The sequence below is a fragment of the Vicugna pacos genome, chromosome 8 (genome assembly GCF_048564905.1).
Source record: "Vicugna pacos chromosome 8, VicPac4, whole genome shotgun sequence".
In the NCBI taxonomy this organism is placed as follows: domain Eukaryota; kingdom Metazoa; phylum Chordata; class Mammalia; order Artiodactyla; family Camelidae; genus Vicugna; species Vicugna pacos.
Genome location: NC_132994.1, coordinates 27,922,080 through 27,942,594, shown reverse-complemented (window position 1 = coordinate 27,942,594; position 20,515 = coordinate 27,922,080). Strand labels below are relative to the sequence as shown.

General features: G+C 31.8%; 1 protein-coding gene across 3 annotated transcripts in view; it reads left to right on the top strand.

The window, feature by feature from the left end:
• ASCC3 (activating signal cointegrator 1 complex subunit 3) overlaps nt 1–20,515 on the top strand; it is a 301,819-nt gene that overhangs the window by 179,410 nt on the left and 101,894 nt on the right. For all 3 annotated transcript variants that reach the window (XM_015235974.3, XM_072965658.1, XM_072965659.1), the window contains 7 exons: nt 3,069–3,260; nt 3,572–3,796; nt 10,143–10,262; nt 13,246–13,410; nt 15,115–15,201; nt 16,079–16,255; nt 19,385–19,610. In XM_015235974.3, the coding sequence (XP_015091460.2) occupies nt 3,069–3,260; nt 3,572–3,796; nt 10,143–10,262; nt 13,246–13,410; nt 15,115–15,201; nt 16,079–16,255; nt 19,385–19,610 (1,192 nt within the window). The remainder of the gene's footprint in view (nt 1–3,068; nt 3,261–3,571; nt 3,797–10,142; nt 10,263–13,245; nt 13,411–15,114; nt 15,202–16,078; nt 16,256–19,384; nt 19,611–20,515) is intronic.

Genomic DNA, 20,515 nt, shown 5'->3' with positions numbered 1-20,515 from the left:
AAGGTCAAATTGTACAGCTGTATTGTGCATAGGTAGATAAAAATATCACTGTAAGTTATCTTCCTGTAAGGAACAATGGTCCTTAAGCCTTTGTGTGTATCAGAATAACTGGAGGGGCTGATTAGAAATGTCCATCCAGGCCCATGAAAAGATATTTCACATCATTAAAGATGAAGGAAAAACTGATTAAAACTACAATGAGATACCACCACATATCTATTGCAATAGCTAAAAGAAAATAGTAACAGTATCAAGTGCTGACAACCATGGGAAGCATCTGGCACACTTATGCATTCTTGACATAAGTGCAAAGTTATACAGCCACTCTGGAAATGGTTTGGCAGTTTTCATGAAGTTAAACCTTTACCATATGATGCAGCAGTCCCACTCCTGGTATCTACTTTAGAGAAGTTAAAATGTATTCACACACACACACACAACCTGTACACTAATATTCATAGAGGATTTATTCATAATTACCTAAACTGGAAACAACCCAAACATCCTTCATCAGATGATTGGATTAACAATCTATGGTATATCCATTCAGACTGTGGAATATTACTCAGAAATAAAAAGGAATCAACTACTGATACAACAACTTGGATGAATCTCAGAGGCATCAAACTGGGTGAAAGAAACCAGTCCCTAAAGTTTATATACTGTTTGATTTCATTTATGTAACATTCATGAAGTGACAAAACAGTAGGGATGAAGAACAGATCAGGGGATGCCAGGGGTTGTAAGTGGGGAGTGTCTAATTATAAAGGAATATAACACAAGAGAATTTGGGGGCAGAGCAGGGTAGAGGAACTGCGTTGTATCCTGATTATCGTGATGGTTATACAGTTTGAATATATTCTAAAATTCATAGTGAAAAGTTAATTTTACAGTATGATAATTTTTAGAATAAGATTTTTAAAAGTGCACATCCCTGGGCCTTATCCCCAGGATTTCTAGTTTATTTATACTGTGGACTACACTAGATCACAAATGGCACATTCAGATTCAAAGATAATTTGAGGATGAGCAACCCAGACTTATTTTAAGATTGCTGTCACTTTAGGTCTCTACTGAATGAATAAAAAAGCAATGCATAGGGGATGAAGGGGTAAGTATAGCTCAGTGATACAGCTGGTTTCAATTCTCAGCACCTCTGTCAAAAAAAAACAAAATGCATAGAATATAAGCAGGAGTAGAGTCAAAGGAGAAGTGACCCCTGGCACCTCTTGCTTCTTCATAGATACCAAGCTAGTTGAACCCACCTGGTCAGAGTCAGGTGCTATGTCCTCACTGCAGCTTGCTACCTTATAAGAATATTCTTCACCACAGTTACATATTTCCTGCACTCAACTTCTTACTGTGTCATTGGTGTCATAAGCCAAGTCTTACCTCAACTGAACTTTGACTGAAAAATCTGCATTCATAACAAGCACATCAGGATATTCCAGTGCAAGGGTCTACAGACAGCAGATTCACCTGAAACAAACAGCAATCCAGCAGTGAGACTTGTTCAGAACATCTCCAAGCAGTGTTTTCAGTTTCCTCTGTTAGCTCTGAATGTTCACTCGTGAATATTAGTGAAGAAATGGAGTAGGTGAAATGTTTTTCCTTTCCCTACCTTTGGCCCCTGAAAGAGTTCTATTATACCCTAGCAAAATACCCCACAACAGACTTTATCCCAAGTCATACCGTATTCGTGTGATTGACAGTAACTCATGTCTGAAAAAATGAAAGTTAAGGCAATATGATTCAAATGTACTTATACAGTGTATGTATAAAATTATTTCTCAGAGGCTGACCACACTGCACAAAAACGAAATAAGAATACTGTCCCCTTGAAACCTGAGGAAGATAATCGCGTGTGTGTGTGTGCACATTTTGTTTGAAAGTCAAAAAGGCTGAGTTCTAAGTTGTTATTTACATGGCTGGCCACTAGATGGTGGGCTTTGTTAAGACATTCCCTTCCATTTTATATTTGAAGCAGATTTCATGGAGTGTTGTTTTCTTAGATCATTTTCTTAGTTAATTAGTATTAACTTAGAAGTTTAAAATTTTAAGTGACCTTAGAGATAATCAGTGTGACAAAGTCTGTACTAGATCCGCAGACCACTGAAATCCCACTCCTTGCTGATGTCGTGCCCCTTAACCAAAACACTGTGGAAAATTCTGTTGCAAAAGAAGCTGTCAAGATGTTGGTCAGAAAATTATCAGAGCAATAGCAAATAAGCACGGAATGTGATGCCCAAACAGAAGCTTTGACTATCTGAACACTTATATTAATCCACAGTTTTTAATTTGCAGAAACACTTTCTCCATTGTACAGTGGGCCATCAGTGAATTTTAATTTTGTAAGATCTGCTGTAGCACTTAGACAGATTGCAGAGAAGTGGACCAAATCCCACAACAGAGCTCAGACCAGGCCAAAGAACAGACCCCAGAAGCGAAGTTAGTATATTCAGGGCAGATGTAAAGCTGAGGAGCAAAAACAGATGGCCAGCGCCCTCCCATCAAAGATCAGCAGAACACAAGTGTAGAGGAAACACAGTTGGGTTTATTGGCTCCTTGACATGAGAAGGAGTGTGTGCCACACAGAACCAGGGGCTTCTCATTAAGGCTTCTGAGGCAGTGGGTCTGGAACCAAAAGTGTCAAGTCCCCAAGGCAGGTATGGACTTGTCAAAAAATGGACATAGAGAAAAAGTCAGCTCTTGTGTCTGGTATGAGTAAGTGAAGTTTGGGGATGGGAATGATTGCTGGAGGTCTTGTAAGAACTCTAGTCTTTACTCTGAATAAGTTGGAAGCCACTGAGATTTATGCTTATTTTTAATAGAGTCTTTTTGGAAGGATATTGTGTCATGTTCAGGATTATCTATTTTTTAAGATAGATGAAATATAATTTTAATGATTTTGTATAAAACATTATATACTAAGACCTAAGGTAAGATCATAATATTTTTTAAAATAACTTTATGCTCTCTTTGATAAACTCACTCAAGAGAAATGCTAAATAAAATTGCTTTTAAATGCTAAATAACATTCTTTTATGTTTTGTTGATATCTACTGTAGGTTCAAAAGTCAAGAAATAAGCAAGTACGAGAATTATTTCCAGATGGTTTTAGTATTCATCATGCAGGAATGCTTCGGCAGGATAGAAATTTGGTTGAAAGCTTGTTTTCTAATGGGCATATCAAAGTCCTAGTCTGTACAGCTACGTTAGCCTGGGGTGTCAATCTTCCTGCTCATGCTGTTATTATTAAGGTAAGAGCTTACCTTCCTTTGCACATGGATTTGCGATATCTTAAAACAAACCTGTGGATTGATTTATTTAGAAAAATACTGTGATTTGGCTGCCTCATTGACTTTGAATGTTATTTATAGAAGGTCACAATTATTTTCTCCAAAAGAATCTAGTTTATATTGTGAAAATTTAACTCTATCACAGATGATGAAAGGATTAGTTAAAGTACACTTTTGAGATCTTATCATATTTGCCTAATTTCAGTATTCAGCTCATCAGGATTATATTTGTGTGTGTTTATGTAAATTTGTATTAACTTTTCCTCATCTAGGGAACACAAATATATGCTGCAAAAAGAGGCTCCTTTGTTGACCTTGGAATTTTAGATGTCATGCAGATATTTGGGCGAGCCGGAAGACCACAATTTGACAAATTTGGGGAAGGAATCATCATCACAACACATGATAAACTCAGCCATTACCTCACTTTGCTCACTCAGCAAAACCCAATTGAGAGTCAGTTTCTGGAAAGCCTTGCAGATAATCTAAATGCAGAGGTAAGATCTAATGAGTAAAAGACTGGAATAGAATCATCAGCTTCAGGCATGGCTGAGGGATTGTGCTGTACACCAGGGGTTGACACAACATTTTAAACTGACTATATCTCAAAAAAAAAAAAATTAAAATTAAAAAAAAAAATCATCAGCTTCAGGAAAGACCAAGTAAAATAAAAGTTGAGTTAATTGCTATTTTGTAATATTTAATAATACATTTTATGTCATACACAGTCATGAAACACAGAGGCTGAATGGCAGTATTGTTGGTTAGTTCAGAGCAGTGTAGACTGCAGATGATAACTGATAAGAACTCATTGCTAAAAGACTATAATTTTCAATCATGAGGTTTTGTTTTAGGACAGAAATCTAACCAAAGCTATACAAACTAGGGAAACAGAAGTAGCAGTAGCAACAACTGTATTTGTAGTGCACTCTTAGAAAGTTTATTATGAAGTACTTTGTAAAGTTTTTATAAGGTTTATAAAGCTCCTCTCTCTTAGATCATTTGATTAACTTTGTTATACAAAATGTAATTGAGTTACAGTATTATAATTTATTTCATATGTGATGTATGTTGTGTGTTGAGATTTAAATAGCAGACCCTGGAAGCTTTGGTAACATCTTAACTAGTAAAGAGGATAAACATTCTTAATTTAAGAGTCCGGGTATCAAACATTCAAATGAGGATTTATTGTTTTCATGACTTTTTAAGTTATTGCTCTGTCATCCAACATTTTCCTGCTTCTGTATTCCTTTCTTACTATTAAAGTTGATTCGAATAATTTTTGAAAGTAGGTAGGATGTAAAAAATAGATGAATAAATGAAATATATGTAATGAAATACTATTTTTCAGAAATTTCACTTAGAGTCTATTCATGTTATTTACAAGTCTTTTTAGAGGATGAAAAGCACACTCACTATGCAATTCTACTGTTAAAGAGCATATATATAGTCTAAAGGGGGAGAATAAGTTACAAAAACATAGTGCAGCATTGTTGGTAAATAGCAAGTTCTAAAGAAGGATTCGGTAGAAGGAGAAAATACTTTTGGCCCCAGCCTTTCTTCATGAAGGTGGTAAAACTTGATCTGGGTTCAAAAGTTTAGATAAGGTTTAGAAGATCTCGTTGGTAGGTAGAAAAAGTCTAGAAAGATGCTGGTTTCTAATAGCATAATACAAGAAAATAAAAAAGATTAGGAAATAAATTTTGACTCCAAAGAAGGTATTATAGCTCAGTTTCCATCCTCATTACCTACTATTATGGCATGGTTTAGATAATTAGGTCTTGAGTCATGGGTCACCAGTATCTATAATGGAATAGTTCATTGTATGAAGATAGTAATGGTAGCAGTGGACTGCGGACGTGCGACCCTCTGGGTTATTTTTGTATATTCTCTCATTCTCTCAATTCTGCTGCTAAGTAGATATTATTGTCCTCAGAGAGATATGTAACTGATCCAAAGATCATTCAGCTACTAATTTTTGAAACTAGTTTTCAAACTCAGGTCTGTTTAATCATAAACCTAGTCTTTTCTTTATAGCCTAGATTATTGTTTTATAAAATGTAGTAATTTAAAGGTGAATACCTATATATATATATATATATATATATATATTAATGCTCTATATTAATACTGTTTGCCTTCTTCTAAGACCAGAACTAAATATTTTCCAAAATGGTAGAGATAATTTCTCTGAATTAAATAAAAAGCAAGACTTTTTATACAGTTATTCTAGAAAATTATATCAAGGAAGTGTACATCTTTGTAAACTTAGAATTATTGTCCTTAATAGCTTCTTGTAAGTGATAAAGTAAATCCAAGGTGGTAATGTTATTATGCAGAAGACACAGTTGAGTAAAATACTTCTCTTATCCTCAAGGAACTCTTTTTCTTAGGGACTGACTATAAAATACCATCAGTGAAACTGTTTGGTCAAGCCCTGAGAAATTAAAATAAATTGTAGTTCATAGATTCACCTTAAATTCATAAAATACTTATTAGGTTTGTCATTTTCACAAATGTCAACTAACTATAGCTATAATTCCATTTAAGGCCTTAAGTGGCATTTAAATAATGAAACACCTTGAAATTTTTTGCTGTATAGTAAAGTATAGCCACTGCTAAAATTTCTTTATCATGTTTTGTCTACTAGAATAGCTCCCAATTAAAGTAAATTTTCTTCTTAAGGAAACAGACTCCTTTCTATTATAGTTGAGCGTGAAATTAAATTTGGTAATCTGTGGGAACCAAGTGTGAAATTAGTTTATAAAATGAATGTGTGCTGTGTTCTTAAGGTAATGGATTTTTAAGTCTTTAGACTTCCAAAATCTTTGCAAGACTGTGCAACGGCAGTGACCAACATAAAGGTCATGTTAAATTAGGAATGTTGCCTGTCCTGACATCTTTGATAAGATGAATATCAATTCTGACCACTGGTTTAGAAGAACTGGAGAAATTATTATGTTCAGTAATCATTTTAATGCATCCATTTTATGAAGCATCTTTGTTGATCGATGCCTAATGGGGCTGACTCCCTCATGCTGATTAATGCCAAAAGGTCACAAATCTCAGCCCTGTATAAAGCTGCTGAATTTTGCACTGAGACAAACACTGAAGTGTGTTTGAGGCTTATTAAAATTTATTCAGCAGACATTACTGAGTACTTATTCTGTGCCAGCCCCCTGTAGTCCATACTTTAAAATATATTAATCTTTCTTTTTTTAATATATTAATCTTTCTATAACTGTACGTACATTCTTTATACAGAGTTCCTCCCATCTCTGCGGGGCACAGTACAAACACCTTGTCCTTGGATTTAGGGCCTCAGCAGTCTAACAACCTTCCCAGTTCTGGCTCTGCTTACTTTCCAGCGCAGGTCTTCTGCTCTGGACAGGCTCTGACTCTATTCACTTCACATAAAAAGTACCAATTTTCCCATTTATAAAATAGGAATAATGTTACTACATTGTTGTGAGAATTTAACAAATACCTGTGCTAAACTGTTACTCAGTACAAGACTGTACCACTTATGTTATCTAATTGTCCCTTTATACTCAGCCCCAATTATGCTGAGTACTTGCACTCAGATTTTAGTGGAATAAATAAATGAATAGTGGCATAAATGGTGTTTTCATGCATTTACTAAAGGGGTTTATATATACACATATGTATTTATATAAATATGATTATTATATTTGCTTATTTAGTTTTATATGATTTCAACCAGTTTAAAAAAAAACACACATACAAATAAACAGTTAAGATAACCTAAATGGCTAAAGTTTTAAATTAGACACAAAGTGATACTTTGAGCCTTACTTCTAGATTACCAAATTTGGGGTGGATTTTTTATAAGTTTCACATGTTAGATGTCTTTCTTTAAAAGCATTTTTGAGTACGTACTATGTGCCAGGCACTGTAGATGACAGTTCCATAGATGTCATCTTAATTATTTACATGTATCTCATGTATAAGACCAGAAAACTTCTTGAGACCAGAGTTATTTATTGCCATATCCATTGTGCTTTACACAGTGTAGTCTTGTTACTGACTTCCTGTATGATTGTTGAGATGAATGGGTAAATGTGAAAAATACTTGTTTTATAAAAGGCTCCTGTACTAAGTAGCCACTAGGAGACAGCAAATATTTACAAGTAGATTTTTATTTTTGTCACTAGGTGGCATTCAAGGATTAATCTCACAATACGATATACTGTCCTAAATTTGCATTCATCTTTCTGGATAGTCTGTTCCTTTTTGGTGAACATTTAGAAGACTTGCATTACTTGGTCCAACCTTTGATACCTACTTTCTCTTTTCCTTCATTCTTATCATTATCTGGCAATAGGTAGTTATTTACTATTGTTAATTTACTGAGTCTGACTTTGAAAATAATAGGAAACTTATTTTATCCTTTACAGAATCTTCTACTCTTAGGAGTTGTTTGATATTATTTTCAAATATCTGTAAGTCATACGAGAATTAACACAATTTGGCTGTCAGACAATAGAATCACAAGTGGAGGACACTGTCCGATTTTTAAGCATTTCATCAAACTAGTTTCTTTTACTGAAGCAGACTAGAAAATGTTTACCTGTGTTTCTTGTAAATATTTAGGAAATGTTGTAAACTCACTCCTTGGCCAAATTTTAGTTCTATTTCCACAAGTCTTCATGTTGTGGAAAATCTTATAGTCACATTTTAGGAAATGTATATTTACCTATATTGCAGATGATTTAGTCATTTGTAAATTAATGTAAAACTATATATCTTGTCCAGCTTTATGGAGATGCAATTGACATATGGCATTGTAAGTTAAAGGAATACAGTGTGATGATTTGACATATATATTTGAAATGTTTACTACTGTAAAGTTAGCACATCCTTCACCTCATATAATGACCATTTTGTTGTTGTTGTTATGATGAGAGCATTAAAACTCTACTCTCATATGAACTTTCAAGTGTACAGTACGGTAGGTATAACTGTAGTAGACATGCTCTTTATTAAATACCCAGAACTCACTCATATATGTGCCTGAAAGTTTGTGCACTTTAACCAAGATCTCCTTGTTTCCCCCACCCCTCAACTCCTGGCAACCACCATCCTGTTCTTTGTTTCTGTGAGTTTGATGTTTTTAGAGTCTCTGTATGAGATCATACAATTTGTCTTTCTCTGACTTATTTTAAGATACTGTAATTTTTTAAATAAATAGTCAGATTCTGCCTTATCATTTATTTACTTTTGGTTATTTTTTAATGATAAATATTTAATGACAAATATTTAATGACCAATATAATGATATTTACAAATTGCTATATCTCATTTTCAACTAACTGAAGATAACTAAGCATTTTTGTACTTATTTTACAAAATTAGTTATACAGAATTTAAATTATAGTATGAGAATAAAGCAAACATTAAGGTTTATATTTTTATAATACTTAGTACTAAAATGAGAGGATTTTTTTTCCTTCTTTTCTCCTAAAATTTAATAATTTAGGTAGGAAACATTACTTCTCCTTTGATTAAGGTATTAAGAGGTAAAAATTTTTTTCAGCTACAGGTTCATGAAAAATTACACAGTTACAAAGTTTCACAACTTGAATAGATTTTTAAATTGAACTGAATACTCTACATAAAAGCAGAATCACTACCTATAGGTCTAGTAGTTAAAGAAATGTATTTAAGGCAACTTTTCATTGCAGTTCTGTGTTGAGATAATTTTCTAACAATTCCCTTTATTACATACATTTTATGTGTTGTTGTGTCTTAAAATTATTAACCTTTGATTTCATTAAATTAAAACATTATAAAGCTACATTAAAATGCCATTTCAAAAATTATATTTCCTTCCATAATATAATCTAAAGAATTACCCAGTGTTTATTGTAATTCAGATATATAAATATCTATTTTTCCATAATGTTTTAAATTTACCACCAAATATTAAAATAACCCCATTCTTATATTTTTAATCATATAATAATAATAATAATAAATTAGTATATTATTAATATGTAATAATATGTATTAATATATAATAATAATCATGCATTACTAATATGTATAAATCCCAGTGAAATATGATTTGTTTTATGTAGAAAGTGTTGCATTTATCATTGTATTCATATTATGTATTTACATTAGCTATGTTGCAAATGGGTATCATTAGAGGAAAAAGCTAATGTTACTTAATGCCCCTTGTGATTTTAGTAATGACAGTAGACAGCATCACAATAAAGAGGGACAGAATCAGCGATATTATATTGTTTTGATTGGGGTATACGTATATTTAAACTTGTCAGTAATGTCACATGAAATGAACCCAAATTTTAAAAGAAACAAGAAGAAAAAAATTAATAAATACCAAAAATGTTTTTACTGCTACATAGAATTAAACTCCTTTTAGGGAAAAATAATTAAATGCCATAATAATCAGTAAGATCAGTTTTGGAAGATAACATTTCTAATGTACTGTTCTCTACTAAATGAGGCAGGACTGATTTTTAATTAACCGGAGAAGTGTCATGTTCAATAATAGTGCTCACCTGTTTTTTTAATATAACAGTGATGTATTTTAAAAATTTAGCTTTTGAAAATAGCACAGGGAAATATACACAAAATGTTATGATAAATCACAGAGAAAAAAATGTGACAATGAGTGTGTATATGTCCATGAATGACTGAAAAATTGTGCTGAACACTGGAACTTGACACAACACTGTAAAATGATTATGAATCAATAAAAAATGTAAAAAAAAAAAAGAAAAATGGTTCTTGATAAAATATTTATATTCAACTTTAATGCATTAGTTTAATATTTGTTATATTTTTGATTTGCAGATTGCTCTGGGAACAGTTACTAATGTGGAAGAAGCAGTGAAGTGGATAAGTTACACTTACCTGTATGTACGGATGAGAGCAAATCCATTAGTGTATGGCATCAGTCACAAGGCTTATCAGGTAGAAAACTCATTTATTAAAAAAAGTCAGACCTCCTTTTCATGATGCAAGGATAAATATTTACTACTTCTGCCTCATCTGAAAAGAGTTAGGTACCTGATGGAAAAACAAAGAGCTTTAATCTCTTTTAGAAAGTACTAAGGAAATTTAAATTTGTCCCCTATAATTATTTCACTTTCCTTATATCTCTTTTCCACTGATACTAGTAATCTTCATATTATTATCACTTTACTATTCAGATAAGTTCCCATTTGATATTACTATTTTGCTCTGATTTTTTAAACTCTATGTTTTAAATTTAGTTTTTGGAATAAACCAGACATAAGGAAACTTACAGACTACTTTTAATCTAGGCTTATGTTATATACAGTATGTTCCTCTTATCAGGTCCTTCTAAGCTCTTATTCCTAAATTAAAAGATAGCATTAATGAGTTATTATCTTAACCCTTTGGAGGCTGGGAGCAGCTCTGCTGTGCACAGACTGAGAATCAGATGCACATCGTAGCAGTTTTTCCCATGAACTTCACAGTTCTGTGGTCCACATGGCTTACAGATGCTGTGAGATATTATCTTTTCTTTGGAACTCTGCTTTATACACTGTAAATGCTTCCTAATTACAGATGAAACCAATTTGTCTAGTGAAAATACTGTTTCACCACCATTATATGGATATTCACTAGTGATTGATCAAAATTAGTAGAGAAGTTGAATTTAACTCAGAATTATAGTTTTCCTTCATTTACTGATAATGTGTATCTGTATAATGTGTGTGTGTGTGTGTATGTGTGTGTATATATATATATATATATATATATATGTATATTACATTCTGTTATCAAAGCAGTTGCCAATCTTTTTTTTTTCCCTTCATTTTTCTTATAAAGATTTGACCATAAGAAAATTGAAACTTAAGATTTAGGAGGCAAAATAGAAGAAAACTAGTAGCAGCAACTAGTTTTAAACCTGTTACTCTGGTTGTCAGTTACTGACCTTGTATTTACTTCATTCACTGCCTCAGCATGAAAACATATGAAGGACTGGTGTTTCAAGTGCTTTTCTTCTTCTCAGTTGAAATACGTGCTAATCTTCAAATGAATATTTTCTTTTACAGCCAAATTACTCTCAATTATAAAATGTAGGTTCATCATAACCTGTAACCTTATAAATTTTAAAAAAGTATGGCACTAGCTGTTCCCATTACAAATGTGGGCTTTGTGACAAAAGTCAATGACACTATGAAAAGACTCTAAAGGAATAAATAATGAAGGAAAATAAAACACACTGTTTATTTTCACGGGCCAAGGCATCCCAAATCTTGAAACAAGATAAGCACATCAGTGGATTTTTTTTCCCTTTTTCAGTTTTATTATGTAGAATTATTACAGTTCAACTGCACATGCACATTATATTGCATGTAAATACATATATACAGTATACTGCACATATTTTTAGTTTTCATGTATGTACTAATTATTGTTTCTAAGAACAGATTAGATCTCTAGCTTTTTAAACTTACATAGTTATCAAAGGAATAAAGCTAACTACAGAATAAGAATCAACAGAATGCGATAATCCAGTCATAAAGGACAGTCATATGTGCTTACCCATGTTCAAGGAATCAGAATAATAATTAGTTCATTTGTGTCCTTATTATTATTGTTATTATTTTTTAGATTCCTCATATAAATGATGTCATATGGCATTTTTCTTTCTCTTGCCAGCCCACTTCACTTAGAATGACAGCCGATTTTTTTTAAGTACTAGGTTAATATCAGAAGTCATTTTTGTGTAATTTTCTAGTATGAAAAAGTACCTTTGTTCCTTCTGAGATACATAGTTTTACTGTCACAGTTCAAAGAATCTTACCTTTTTATTTTTTTTAACTTACGTATTTTTATTGCTCAATAAGAATTTATAGCCACAAAACTCACGTGAACTAAGACAGATCATGTAGTTTAATACTTTTTAGTGGTTTAGTAATATATGATAAATAAGATGTTTTCATAAGGTGAACCTGATACATACAGTATCTCACTTGTAGAAAATATTTAAGACTTTTTGTATTTGTTAATATGACTTGACTCCATCTTACTTCCCTACAGTTGATTTCCTTCAGTCTCATTTTTCTGATTGGTTCATTTATTTCATCTATATTTGGTGCATGAATAAGCTGCCATAAAAATCTGTTAGAACAAATAATAGGAGTATTAACTCATTAATTGATTTCTAAAATATTTTTATACTTCTCCCTCCCCTCTTAAAGGTCATATGTCACTGTATTGCTGTGACCCGACAGTGATCTTTGGAATGTGAGAAGTTACACCATAGTAACAAAAGTATTTGTTAATATCCTGTATTAAATGTCCTTTCTGCTTAGAAAAATACTGAAATATAATAATTTCTAAACTATTCAGAAATTCACTGTCAAATTGATATTACTCTTTGCCTCTATTATCATTATAGACAGAATAGGTTTTCCCATTCAGCAGTTATGGAAACTGCTAGAACACTAAACATGTTTTTGAAAGGATAACTTTTTATTTATTTTTGTATATCTTTACTTTGACAGAGAAAAGCATTCTCACTATCATTTCTCTAAATAACTAATAAAATAGGACTATGCTTTGATATTTTTAAATTCCTATTTATTTTAGTGTGATATTTTTCTTATGTCTCATTTCTAATCCTTATTAGTCTTAAGTATTATAAAACCATATAGGAATTTTAGATTCTAAAATATTACTATCTGAAGATAATGTACAGATTCATCATTTTAATTAAGTTTAAATATTTCTTTATTTAATAGAATAAAATATTTTCTAACTATGGCCTAACTTTTTAAAAATGTACTTCTTGTGAAATTCGAATAAAAAGTTGTACTAACTGAAGGATCAACAAAAAAGTGTAATTTCCATAAATAGGTATATGTTTGCAAATGATGACTTTGAAGAAATATTCAAGTGTTAATTTTTTTTCCTATAGATTGACCCCACATTAGCAAAGCATCGAGAACAGCTGGTCATTGAAGTTGGACGGAAACTGGACAAAGCTCGGATGATTCGTTTTGAGGAGCGAACTGGATATTTTTCTTCAACCGATTTGGGTAGAACTGCTAGCCACTACTATATTAAATACAGCACTATTGAGGTATTATACTGAGCAGAACGAATACAGTAATATATTTATTCTTACATGCAAATACTTTCTAGACTTCAAAATATAGTATTAATGCAAAATAACAAAAGTTACTAATAGAACAAACAGCATTTATTTTATATGAATTCAACAATATATACTTAATAAAGATAAGGAAAAAATAGGACTTTAAATATTTAGGACCCACTTGCCACCCTGTTCAATCAATGAGTATATCCCAAGCAGTGGATGCACCTGTACCTAAAACTTGAGCATATTGGTGAGACCTATGTAACGAATATCTGAATGGTTTTAAAGTAGGGGGTGATAACTTAATGATATCCATGAATAAAAAGTTAAAAAATTACTTGCAGGTTATTGGGAACACTAAGAAGAATTGTCAAAACTAGTAAAAGAATTATTAGGATGCTGAACTTTACTATTTGGACAATTTAAGAGATTTTCAAGGGTAATTTTTGCTACGCAGTTGTATCCCTGCTTGTTGCCTTCTAATGTAATCTTCTGTAAGATAGGGTTCCCACTATACTATTTACATTTTAAAGAATACTTCCGTGTCTTTGTGTGTATTATATAGCCATGTATGTATCTTCACATGTTTACCTGGGAAAACTTAATAGTGATTACCTATTAGGAGAGGGCTTAAATTTGAAAAGGGAGATAAATTAAGATGCATTTTTACCCTTTATTCTCATTATAGAGAGAAAGTTTGAATTTTTTATGTTCATTTTTATTTTTGTTCTTGAAATTATTTTTTAAATGGAAAAGTAGTAGAAATCACTGAAATGAAATTTCTTCGTAAATAAGAACACCAAGTCCCATATGAAATCTAAGTCTTGTACTATTTAACATGTGCTAATGCCTATATCATGTTTAAGAAAACATTTTCATATGCTTAGTATCTTTTCCTCATCTTTCCCCAAGTAAATCTTGAGTTTCTACAACACTTGAGGCTTCTTCAAAGTCTTTTAACATATATTATCTCACAACTATGATCTAGCAGTTTCTCAACCCGAAACATTTTCCCTAGCCCTCTTTGCCTCCCTCACCTACTTGCATCCACTCATTTTGTCCATTAGGTTGCTCTTCTCACTTGTCCACTTGGTAGTGTGTTGCTGCCCAACTACATCATAAGCCTGTTTGCAGCTCTCTTTCAGGAACTCTAGCCTTTCTTCAGCTTTGTCTTTATTCTTTGTTTTTGTTTTATTTTACTGATCTTTTTCTTTCCAGTTCCCTAAATTTCTATATGCCCTCACTAGCAATATTATGATATCTTTGCCAGAATCTTTAGGTTACATATTTTCAGTTATTCCGCTCTGAACTTTATGTGATATATGATCAGCTTAAAGTTGGTGAATGGTGCAGATTTCCACATGCCCATGCTGAAAATGAGCCAAGACCAGAATGTTACACTAAACATTTTTTTAGGTATCCAGTGTAGGTTTCATGAACTGATTTTATTGATCTTTTTGCTTCTAAAGACCTTCTCCAGCTAATTATGTTTTTGGAATTTTTTTAATCTTTAATAAATGTAGTAATGTTTAAAGTAATGATTTGGAACAGTATGCCTCAGATGTTATAACTGCATATCTAGGGCTCAGGTGTTCTTTTAGAATGTGTGATTTGTAGTCACGTTTTTCATTTAAAATATTTTACTGGATCTTCTGTTTTAATCAAATATAACACTTACTTTGGTAGACCTTCAATGAACTCTTTGATGCTCACAAAACAGAAAGTGATATTTTTGCTATCGTCTCCAAAGCTGAAGAATTTGATCAAATCAAGGTAAGTAAGATTACTTGATGCTCAAATCAAATGCATGTAACATATATGCATTTATTTGTTTATGAAAATTTATAATTAATTGTTATTCTTGATGCAATGGTTATTCCTAAAGCTGTATGACACCTCACGTTTGGAATACCAGTAGTGTTCTTCCATTTATCAACAATGTCCACTATCCTAGATTATGATAGTATGTCATACCGACATCATTCTTTGCTCTCTAGTGCAAATTAAATATAATTTAAGCAGGTTTTACAATAATGAAATAATTGGAGAATATAGTATATAGATTTTGGTTTATTTATAATATAATGTTTACTGAAGAAAATATAAAGGACACGCATGATTTGAACTTAGATATGAATATTTCTGTACCTGTATTGTAATTTAATCTTATTAACAGTGAAAACTTTAATACTTTGAATCATAGTACTTCACAGCTTTAAGCTGTGAATATGTTATACCATATAAAAATATATGACTGTAATGAATGCATTTGAAGATAATTCAAGTTTGCCCTAATCCATTTGGGCAGAGGTTTTACTCTGGTCAAATAAAAAATGAAATCTCATCAGTTGAAGGATGGTGGGGTCAGAAGATTTAATTCTTGTGGCATATCAAATTTTTATATGTCAATGGCAACTTTAATATTGGTGATGAATAATGAAATGTCATTGTATCAGCCTCAAGGTAGTTTTTTTCTTATATTTTATTAACTTTCTATGAAAAAATTGCTATTATTTTAGTATACAAAAGGAAAATGTTGTTTTATAACAAATGGAAATTTTTAGAAAAGATGCAATGTGGTTTAATTTCAATATGAAAAATTTAAATAAATCAGCCCAAATAATCCTATAAAAAACATTGATTATTCCAGGTCAGAGAAGAGGAAATAGAGGAGTTGGATGCCTTATTAAACAACTTCTGTGAACTCTCAGCCCCTGGAGGTGTAGAGAACAGTTATGGGAAAATAAACATCCTACTTCAAACTTACATCAGCCGAGGAGAAATGGACAGTTTCTCCCTTATATCAGATTCTGCGTACGTTGCACAAGTAGGAATATTACTCCCTTCCTATTTTCTCTTCCTTGTTTACTTTTTGAGATTCAAGAAATTAATTTGTGCTGTACTGTGAATTTATAGCATTGTGACATGCTGTCAAATTGCCATTTTATTTTAGAACTGGTTCTGTTTAATTTGTACATTTTTATGCCATCTACGCTATTAGATCAGGAACCAGGGGTAGGATGTGCTGGTTGGTTTGGCTTTTTTTGATGTTGCTGTTGTTTACATTTTAGAGTTTAAAAATATCAATATCCAATTCTTTCTGTTTTAAAAGTTCATTTCTTTTACTTACAAATGGCAATAATACAAGAATATTTCAAGCAAAATGAAAAGATTGTGGAACCTTTGTAGCTTTCCCCAAATATTAGAAATATAAAGTTTTTTTTTCTTTACTATTAAACAGGGCTTACTAAATATACCTCATACCATGTATTCAGTATGATAAGTCTCTGATAAAAAAAGTAATCTTTCTTTCCTACTATTGATACTTACAAATTGAAGACTGAAAGAAAATAAATCTTTAAATTACAGCTCATTAAATGGATGTTTTTTGATGACCATAGTATAAAATATTATAATATTTAGTTTTTATATTCAAGCCCCCATGTGATGTAAAGTAGATTATTTTCTGCATTTACTTACTTTGGAGATGAGATGTTTCTCTTCTAGGCATGCTTTTAAAAAAGTATTTATTTATCATGAATACCTTTTTCATTATTAAGTGATGTTTCCTCTAAGAAGAGATAAAAACTTAATCTTATTTTAAACATAGAAACTATTCCTTGTATTTTGTGTTTGTGATTTTGTTCAAAGGCTTTATATAGAAAAAGTATGTTTGTGTTAATAAATTATTATTAACAGCCATGAATATTCTGGAGTGCTTTGAATAACTGTAAACATGAAATATTTACAAATGTGAGCTAAGATACATTGGTAAACAATTTGAATGAATGCAGTAATTTAACCAAATTAACAAGAAACCAGGTGATGATTTCATATGCTTTGTAAAGTAAATGTGGATGTGGTGAAAACATTTTTTTTCATTGTGTAACACATTTCTGCCATAGAAAAATTACATATATTCTCTAAAGCCTAGAACCTCTATAGGAACCATTGTTCTGAATTTTGTTTTATCTGTTTTTCTGAAAAATAATATAATATTGTCATCTTATATTAGCTAATGATTTTATATTGAAATAGTTAATGATTTAACCTAAAAGCAAAGCCATACTGGGTTCTGGATGAATAATCTGGCCACATTTCTGCTTGATACAAGATTATGAAGATATTATCAAAGACTGATATACAAATTGCTTTATAATATAAAACTTACAGTTTCTTCATTACTGGTATCCAGAAAGTCAGTCTCAGAAGTTTGAGGATATATATTTGTATCTCAAAGCATCCCTGGTTTTTCTTAAATAGCTATTGATTTATCATTCTTGAATGCATTAGAGACATTATTGTTGAGTTTGGGGTTTTTTTGTTTTGTTTTGTTTTGTTTTGTTTTGTTTAAGTTTAAGCCATCAATAGTTCCACAAGCCCTCTCTCAGCTCTGGAAAATGATCCTTGCTTTTGTATTTCTGAAACTTCATTCTTTCAGCCCTTAAGATAAATTCTTAGCTGAGATATTCTGTGATTTTGTCAAGGAGCCTATATTTAGCTTCTACATGTTAGAGGTTTTGATCATTATTCCCGTCCAATTTATATGATTCCAGATTTAAATGTTCTGTTTGTATCTTGTCACATGGGATTTCTCCTTCCATTTCTTTTAGCTTTTAGGGAACAACTATAGGTTCTGAAATACAAAAATAGCATACTTTCAAACACAGTTGGGAAATTTAGCCTAGCAGATTTTTAGAAGAGCATCTGGGAATGATGTGGGAAAATCTATTTGACACATGTAACAATCAAAATGTTCATTTTATTTTTCATTCTCTGGGCCTAATAAGAGCCATCTTGTCATCTTTAATGAGCATTAGAACTGTCCTTACACTTCTAAATACCATTTTTGTTCTTAAGTTTCTAATACTGAAACAAAATAGTTGAATTTATCAAAAGATAACACTTTTTATATAAAAGGTAAACCCAAAGCCCTTAGCTCTTATGATCATTTTTCACCTCATAATTTCAAGCTGGATCATCTGTTTGCTATTTAAAATCTTACTCTTTCCATCTTTTTTTATGATTTTGACCAGACTTAACATTCTTCACTTTCAAATATAGATGTCATTAGATATTTTAAGGTGTCTTTAAGTTCATGATTTAAAAAACAGTCTTCAGTAGACCAATCTGTAGAGTTAATGAAAGAAAGGAGACAAAGCAAATGGACTCTACAGAGATGTGAAAAAGGCTTCAGTCATTGTAACTTTTTATATGTGTATTAATGAAGTTTTCTTCAGATCACTGAATTTAGAATCTGGGAGTTAAGTTTGGAGTTGTTCAGACCTGCCTTTCAAAAGATACTCTGACACTAATTATCCTGGTCAAATTATTAACCTCACCAATCTTTAGTATTTTCATCTATAAAATCATAATATCAAGACCAGTCAAATGCAGCTGTTGTAAAATTTAATTAAGATAATATATGTAAAGTAGTGAACACATTGCTTGGTTTAAAAGGGAGCCATTAACATGGGTAGCTGTACTCATTAACATTTTTTTGTCACTTTCTCTCACTAATTTTTGTCTCTGACTGGATCTCAAAGTCTTCCTGATTTCTCTAAGTAGCGTTATAAATTTAATCATTCTACTGTATACCCAAGGGCATCCTCAGCTGTCTCTTCTATTCTGACTGGCCTCAACAGCCTCCTACATACTTTGCATGCCTTTTATTTATTCCTACTTCATTCCTGTTTAGAGGGTGTAGGGTAGAACTTTCTAAAAACTTGGAAATAAAGCTGCTCTTGGAGAGTTAGACAAAATAGCATCCACATTTAAAGGATGTGATTATTTTTGTGTAGAAGTAACAAATAATAGGGTTATATGAGGACAGATATTTCCCACAACTAAAGGATGCAGCTTGATGTACTTTTGAAACTGAGTCTGAATAATAACTTTATTGACAAATTTAAAACCACATTGGACCTAACCACCAATCCCCTTTTTCATTCTTCAGAATGCAGCTAGAATTGTCCGTGCTCTTTTTGAAATTGCTCTGAGGAAACGTTGGCCTGCCATGACCTACAGGCTCCTGAATCTCAGTAAAGTCATCGACAAGAGGCTTTGGGGTTGGGCTAGCCCTTTGAGACAATTTTCAGTCTTACCACCACACATTCTAACAAGATTAGAAGAAAAAAATCTTACTGTGGATAAGCTGAAAGACATGAGGAAAGATGAAATAGGTAAGACTCTTAGGAAGCAAAAATGTTTTCATATATTATTCTGTGCAAATAAAATATTTCACTAGATATAAAAAATAAGTATTGTGAATTTTCACATTACTAAAGGTAAACTTTTACCATTTTTTGAAATTCCTTTTTCATATATCTAAACTCAAGCAAAAATCCCTCCATATTGTATGAGATCACTCAATAGAATTAGCAGTTAAAATGGAATCTAGATTGTCACATCCTTAGGATGACTATTTTACAGACAGAATCTTAGCTATAAATGATGAGAATTAGTCACTGAGGCTTATTCTCAAATTATTTCTTAATATTTAATTCATTTCATAGATTTTTTTATGTACATCAGCAGTATTACAGGAAAAATGTGTATCAACATCAAACTGTACATTTCTTTAGTTTCTAAATGAGCTTCATCATTACACATGTATAGATCTTTAAACACAATTCCTGGGGGAGAGTATAGCTCATCAGTAGAGTGTGTGTTTAACATGCACATGGTCCTGGGTTCAATCCCCAGTACCTCCACTAAGAAATAAAATTAAAAATTAATTTAAAAATATATAAAGAAACCTAATTACCCGCCCAAAAAAAACTATATATAAACACAGTTGCTATCAGTGTGTAAGTAATATTTAGTCTTCTATGTTTTTCACATAATATTGAAAAATTATCCCTCTTTACATTTCCATGCACCTTAACCTTCTCCTGGACAAACATTGATTAGGTAATATTTCAGATCTGAGTAAGAGAGACATTACACCTGTAGGGAGTCAGGCTGAAGAGAAATAAGAGGGACCTGGCAAAAGGTCCATAGTTGTGAAGAGAGGCTGAGGTAGTTATTTCACTTGTGTAATGAGAAGAATACTTCTAAGGCAATGGAAGAAGGGAAGTATCTGTAA